This window comes from Lycium barbarum, chromosome 6 (assembly GCF_019175385.1).
Source record: "Lycium barbarum isolate Lr01 chromosome 6, ASM1917538v2, whole genome shotgun sequence".
Lineage (NCBI taxonomy): Eukaryota > Viridiplantae > Streptophyta > Magnoliopsida > Solanales > Solanaceae > Lycium > Lycium barbarum.
In genome coordinates this window covers 18,232,307-18,239,263 of record NC_083342.1, presented here as the reverse complement: position 1 = coordinate 18,239,263, position 6,957 = coordinate 18,232,307, and the positions used below count along the sequence as shown (strand labels likewise).

General features: G+C 36.1%; 1 protein-coding gene across 1 annotated transcript; it reads left to right on the top strand.

The window, feature by feature from the left end:
• Positions 1-1,520: 1,520 nt before the first annotated feature.
• Positions 1,521-5,415, top strand: LOC132599617 (uncharacterized). Its single transcript, XM_060312930.1, has 4 exons — positions 1,521-2,153; positions 2,701-2,868; positions 3,173-3,944; positions 4,449-5,415. The coding sequence occupies exons 1-4, from the start codon at positions 1,608-1,610 to the stop codon at positions 5,378-5,380; spliced, it is 2,418 nt and encodes an 805-aa protein (XP_060168913.1). The 5' UTR covers positions 1,521-1,607; the 3' UTR covers positions 5,381-5,415.
• Positions 5,416-6,957: the final 1,542 nt, after the last annotated feature.

Here is a 6,957-nt window from a genome sequence, read left to right as displayed (position 1 = left end):
ATAGAAGCAGAATTTGTGGCATGTTTTGAAGCCACAATTCATGCATTATGGCTGCGGAACTTTATTTCAGGACTTGGGGTTGTCGACACCATTACCAAGCCGCTGAAAATTTATTGTGATAATACTGCAGCAATATTCTTCTCCAAGAACGATAAGTACTCCAAAGGTGCCAAACATATGAAATTAAAGTACTTTACCGTCGAGGATGAAGTTCAGAAACAAAGGGTGTCACTTGAGCATATTAGAACTGATCTCATGATTGTAGATCCGTTAACGAAAGGTTTACAACCAAAGACATTTAAAGAACATGTACATAGAATGGGTCTTTGTTGTACTTATGATTAATGTTTTTCCATATGATGTTTGACACTCTGAGCTCAATTATGTGTTTCTGATATACGTTAATAAATTTCATGTTTCTCATAATGGTGTACACATTATTGTTTTGAGATATTTCAGGATGAGTCTCAATGAGACATTATTGTGGACCATAATGTTAAATGTTTTTATAGCTTATGAACGGCGTATGATAAGTTGCTAATGTTGTAGTATATGGAAGGGAGTATGTAGCACAAAATTATGTATAACCGCCATAACTCGCATTAGTGGTTTGTCATATTATGGTATGTATGATGGACGTTATACAAGAGATTTATTTTATGCGCAACTAATGTTTATGTTGTTAAATATTAGTGTTATGCGGTCATTAGGCCAAGTGGGAGAATGTTAGAATTTTATTAATGCTAATATGTGGCCCAATTAATGTAAAACCCATAACTAATATTTAATGAAGAATAAATCTCATCCGTTAGATCGGTTACTTGATGGACGCACCGGATTAAGTCTCAACTCCTAGAAATTGGTCCTCCCTCCACCCATTAGGTTACCACTTATTCTATACAATTTTTTTCCCAATACTGACGGCTGTGATAACGTAAGACTAGGGCAAGGAGGTAGAAATCAGTTTCTAGAATTAAAGCTTCCGCTTTCGTGATAATGTCTTCCGCATCAGGTATGTTTTCCGTATTATCTCCATGTAAGATTATTGTGTTCAAGATCCTGTGTGAATTAAATTAATCTTATAATAGTTTCTAAATATGTTACTTAACTTTTTTTTTTTAAAATGAAAAAACATTATGTTTGAATTCATATCGAAAATTAGATAATCTCACATCCTACTTCAAATCGTCTCACGAAAGTGAGATGGAGGGAGCATTAATAAACCATAAAGCAAGACGGAGCTCTTGACGAAGTTCTAGAAAATAAGTCTTAGGGGTCAATATTAACTCATTTATTAAATCTTCTCATCCTCATCCATGTAATCTGATTTAATGAAATCACCCTCAGTTCCTCATAGAAAATTCTTGGCTGGCGTAGGCATCCTCACCTTAGTGCCCATACCCCACAAGGATCCCACTACGCTTCTCACGTGTTGTCCCACGAAATCTCTATATAAACCCCTTCTCCTATTCCAATTTTTTTCCACTCACTCGGACGTGATAATAAAAGAAGAAGGAAATTAAGAGCCAACAAGAAATTAACGTCATTCATCTTCTCTACAAAAATCATAGATCAATCTATTTCTTAAAATCTCAATCTCTTTAAAAATGGCAACCTCTAGCTTCGAATCGATTCGAGCTAGAGCTATGTGGCGGACTTGCTTAGCCTCCGCCTTTCGAACCGCCTTGGCTTGTTCGATAGTTGGTGTTGCCACCCTTTTCGGGCCCGAATGCTTCAAAACTCAAGTCGCATTCCCAGCTTTCTCCTACGTTACGGTTATTCTCGTCGTGACTAATGCCACGTTAGGTGACACTTTACGTAGTTGTTGGCTCGCACTTTATGCCACAATTCAAGGTGTTTGTCCCGCTATACTGAGCCTGTGGTTGATAGGGCCGGGCAGGCTCACGGCCAGCACCACGGCTACGGCCGTGGGGCTGAGCGCGTTTTTTGTGGTCCTGCCCGAAAATACTCACTTGATAGCGAAGCGTATCGCGCTAGGGCAACTTGTTATTGTGTATGTTATAGGTTATATTAATGGTGGAAAAACGGAACCAATTATGCACCCGATTCACGTTGCCGCTAGCACGGCGGTTGGAGTGGTGGCTTGTGTTTTAGCATTGCTGCTTCCATATCCAAATCTTGCATGTTGTGAGGTGAGAATTAATTATATTCGTGTTAATTAAGCTCTTCATTCTTTCTTGTGATAGTAGCGCACTAGCCGTAATATCAAGTTTAATTACTAGTACCTAAATATCATAAAAGCTAGTGTTAAATGCATTATTACTCGTTTCATTTTTCAAGCATTAGCATGCACTTTGTCTTCAAGCATCAGCAATGTTCCTAGGAATTAACCTATATGATATCCACTAACTAATGATATTTTCACACTACCAATACATTTTAATCTGCTATAGAGGATTTTCTGCATTATTTTCTAAGTTACTAATTTCACTTGTTACTTGTAGTTATGTACTTGGTTATCTAATGACATGATAGTGTTAAAGCAATTAAATTATCAATATGGAAAGACATAATTAAATAAATAAAAATGAATTCTCTCTAAGAGCTTAAATTTTTAGATAAAATGATTACACACTTCAACTGTCAATGTGTAGTATAGTTACATGATTAAAAACACTTGGCGCAAATTGTGTGGATAAACTTTTTTTGCTTTAACAAGATTGGTTAATGCGTTTACAGGTAAAAGAGAAGAGCAGGCTCTTCGTGGAAAATGCTGCCGAGAGGATTAACCTGTTTGTGAAGGCATTCTCGGCTGAAGACAACACTTCAGCACTTGCTTTAATTCTTCAAGCGAAGTCCTTAGTTAACAATGGACCCAAACTTCTCCAAGCCATTAAATCCAAACAAGTAAGCCCACTAATGACATAATGACATGTTTATTACTCTCTTTTTAACTCAGTTTAGGTGACACCCTTATCTTTTTAGTAATTTTTTTTTTTTTAAAATGAACTTTGAATTTTTTATTTTACAGTTAATGAGATGAATCGACACACATAATAAAGCTTGTTTTAGATGACAAATTATTTTTAATTTTTTTTTTCTTAAACTCCATAAATAGTCGGACCGAGTCGCATAAATTGGGATGAAGGGTTGTAACTAGTTACTTTTGAGTAAAATTTGTTCTCATTTTTTCTTAAATCTTTTGTAACAGGAAAGCATGAAATGGGAAAGATTTCCTTTCAAGTTCTTAAGATCCTATGGAGATAATCCAGGGGACAAATTTCAAGAAATCCAAACACCCTTAAGAGGGATGCAAATTGCATTGGAAAATTCTCCTCCATTTCCAGTTGGTATTCTTAACACAGAGCTAAAAGATGGTCTAGAAAAACTAGGAGATCACATCTCAAAGCAAATCAAGAACATGTCCCTAATTGAGTCAGCCACTGTCCCAGAGTCAGATGCACATGATGCAGAAAAGTTCCTCCAAACACTTCAAACAATTCAACCAACCAAAAAAGATCTACCCTCTTTATTTTTCATTTTTTGCCTAAAAAATCTATTAAGCAAACCAATATTCCCTTTATCATCCAAAAAAGAATCCATTGGTTCCAACAAACAAGTTGATCAAGAAGAATTTATGAGGAAGACATGGAACAATTTGGCAATTACTATAAATAGCAGAAGATTTATGGCAGCTTTTAAGTGTTCACTTTCATTAGGATTTGCTATTCTTTTTGGATCAATATATAGCAAAGAGAATGGATTTTGGGCAGGGCTGCCAGTTGCAATAAGCCTTGCAGCAACAAGAGAAGCAACATTTAAAGTTGCTAATATTAAGGCACAAGGGACAGTATTGGGAACAGTATATGGTGTCTTAGGATGTTTTCTCTTTGAAAGATTTGTGCAAATAAGGTTCTTGTCTTTGCTTCCTTGGTTCATTGTCAGCAGCTTTTTGAGCCGTAGCCGGATGTACGGCCAGGCAGGTAGGATACCTTTTTTTCCCTTTCTTGTTTTTCTACATATGAAGATACAAATAGGGACATTTCTAGTACAATTTGTCCTAAGTCCAATACAACGTAATTTTGAGTTTAAGTTATATGCATCTTCCGTGTAAATGAATTCTTGTTCTATCAGGTCACCCACCTAATATCTACAAGTACGCCTTTTGAAAATGTGGATTGTACCTGATGGTGTAAAAATTCCTTACACCAATGATGTATACTACTATAACTTAAACTCAGTATGTTTAACCAAAAGGGGTGTAGTAGTATTAAAGAACAAAAAGAAGCTTCTTAAAAGGCAAATGGACTATACATTTGATGGGTTCAATTGAATCGTCATTTTTGACATGAAGTATACAATTTGCGGGAGCTTAGTGCACTGGGCTGCCCTTTTGCTCTTTGGCGAAATCCTTAAAACATGAACATATCAATTAAGTTTAAATTATGAATCTGCCTCTGATTTTTTTCGTTTTGCTTTGTGCTCAGGTGGGATTTCGGCTGTTATTGGCGCAGTACTAATTCTAGGTAGACAAGGATTTGGTCCCCCAAGTGAATTTGCCATAGCAAGAATCACAGAAACCTTCATTGGATTATCATGTTCCATCATGGTCGAAATTTTGTTCCACCCAACAAGAGCTTCTACATTAACTAAAATCCAGCTCTCCAACAGCTTCAAAATATTGCACGAAGGCATCGACTCGATAACCCTCTCGTCATCTAACAAAAATAGTTTAGACGAAAGCCTAACTAAGCTTAAATTCCACATAAACGAATTGGGAAAATTCATAGCGGAAGCTGAGGCAGAGCCCAATTTTTGGTTTTTGCCTTTTAGTAGTGCTTGTTATGGTAAGCTCATAGGGTCCTTATCAAAAATGGTGGAATATTTACATTTTGGGTCACAAGCACTAAGATTCCTCGAACAACAATCAACAAGTACCTCAATAGACAGTAATGTCTGGAAAGCAATTGTGAACAAACTAGATGCTGACCTCATGCTTTTCAAGGATTTAATTGGCACGTCCACTAAATGTTTCGAGGAGGTTAGTTCGGTAAAATCACTCGCGGTACTTGATAAAGAATTCGAGAAGAAGAAAAATTCAATTGATATTGAGTTGGGAAAATCATCATCATATAATACAAGGTCCTCAAGTGATGAAGATGGAAATGAGAAAAACTTAAGTTCTTATATTCAACATTCAAATGAACTTGTGGATGTTATGGTCAATGGTGGTAATAAAAGTGAATTGGTTTTGAGTTTGAGTGCTTTGGGTTTTTGCATGGAGAGTCTTGTGAAGGAGACTAAAGAGATGGAGAAGGCAATTAAAGAACTTGTACAGTGGGAGAACCCATCATGTCATGTAAATTTGTATGACATTTCTTGTAAAGTACGGGCTTTAGCCAATACTGAAACAAACTGAAATCAATGAAATTCGAGATTAATTTTGAATTGCTACACTGGCAAATTGTTCTTTATAGAGAAATACTAACTTTTTTTTTTTTTTTTTTGCTTTCTTTAGTTACTAGAAAGGTGATTTTTTTTTAGCAACACTAGAAAGGTGATCAATAACCAAAAAGAGTTGCAAATTTCAAGCATTTTTACTATACAATATGACATAGGTAAAAAAAATTATTTGCTCAGTCTATTGAACCTCCATCCAGAGCGGCTAGGCTAAGAATATATAGATTCATTTGATTTTTCCAACATGACAGTAAAATAAATACTTAACCACGGATGTACATAAGATTTTTGTGTAAAGAGAATTCACCTATACGTGTGTACATAAATGATATTTTCCCCCGCGAAGGGTCCCCCTGTTACGCTATTAAGCATAAAATTATTTGATTTTTTGAATAATAATATCAAGGGAAATTTCAATTGAAAAGTGTTAGCTTTGACAAGTTGGGATATAGAAGTAAAAACCTTAAAATTTTAAGCCTTATTTGCTACTCATTATACAAAGAGCAAATCTGAAGTCCGTTCTCAAGACCCAAAAGCTCGGGGATTGATACCCCTCTATGTTCCAAGTGACTAGCTTGGCTGATTTCACCTACTTGCACGCTTCCTTGCAAGCAGAAAATTGATGTACGTAAAATTTTGCGCTAAGGAATTTTCTCAAGATAGTCCATATATATACTCCCTCTGGTCCACTTTACTTGTCGTCCTTACTAAAAAGAGATAGTCTAAAATAGTGTCATTTTAAAAAACCAAGAGATAATTATATACATTCTTCCCATTTTGCTCTTAGTAATAATGATTCTTGGAAGTATAAACATGGACCAATTAGCATAGCAAGCTTAAGTGAAGAGCACACATACTCTAATATTGTGATTGCGTAGATTTACTCACATTCATTACTTCTATGACTACAATTTGTTTACCCCGAATTTAGGTAATCAATTGAATTTGTAAGTGAGGTATAGGATATGTGGATGAGCTTTAATCTATTTGGTTGAAAGAAAATGTATATGGATTTGCTGTGAGCAAGTGAATCGAAATCGGTGATTTACACTAAATATATGTATTAAATAATATTTAAGTATTGGATGAGTAAATAAAGCTAAAGAAGAACACACAAATCCGGACCAATATCAGAGAGAGATAGAGAGAGATTTTATATATTTTGCTATTACAATGTTCTAGATCTGAAAAAGTCAATCCTTGAAAGTAGGGAAATGTCTCCTATTTATAGTTTTGCCTTATGGGCCCTCTATACCACATAAAGCCCTTTTGATAAAGAAAACCCTAAAAGGATAAGGTTGGGTCGTACGGTCTGACACCCGTACGATTGGCAGTACAATGTGGCAGAACGGTCTTGACGCGTGGCAATTATGTAACTGATCACCCGGACTAACGGCCACGATCACCCGGACCAACGGCCACGATCAACCCGGCTATGGAGAAACCGGACCAAACGATTTCCTTCGCATTCTTCTGATCAACCACTTCTAATGCGATACCTCCGGTCCGAAAGAAAGTCTTCGTGCTCGTGCTTAT

Coding starts and splice junctions, on each gene's coding strand:
- LOC132599617 (XM_060312930.1), top strand. CDS start 1,608: ATGGCAACCTCTAGCTTCGAATCGATTCGAGCTAGAGCTATGTGGCGG. Junction 2,154..2,700: donor CAAATCTTGCATGTTGTGAG/GTGAGAATTAAT, acceptor ATGCGTTTACAG/GTAAAAGAGAAGAGCAGGCT. Junction 2,869..3,172: donor AAGCCATTAAATCCAAACAA/GTAAGCCCACTA, acceptor CTTTTGTAACAG/GAAAGCATGAAATGGGAAAG.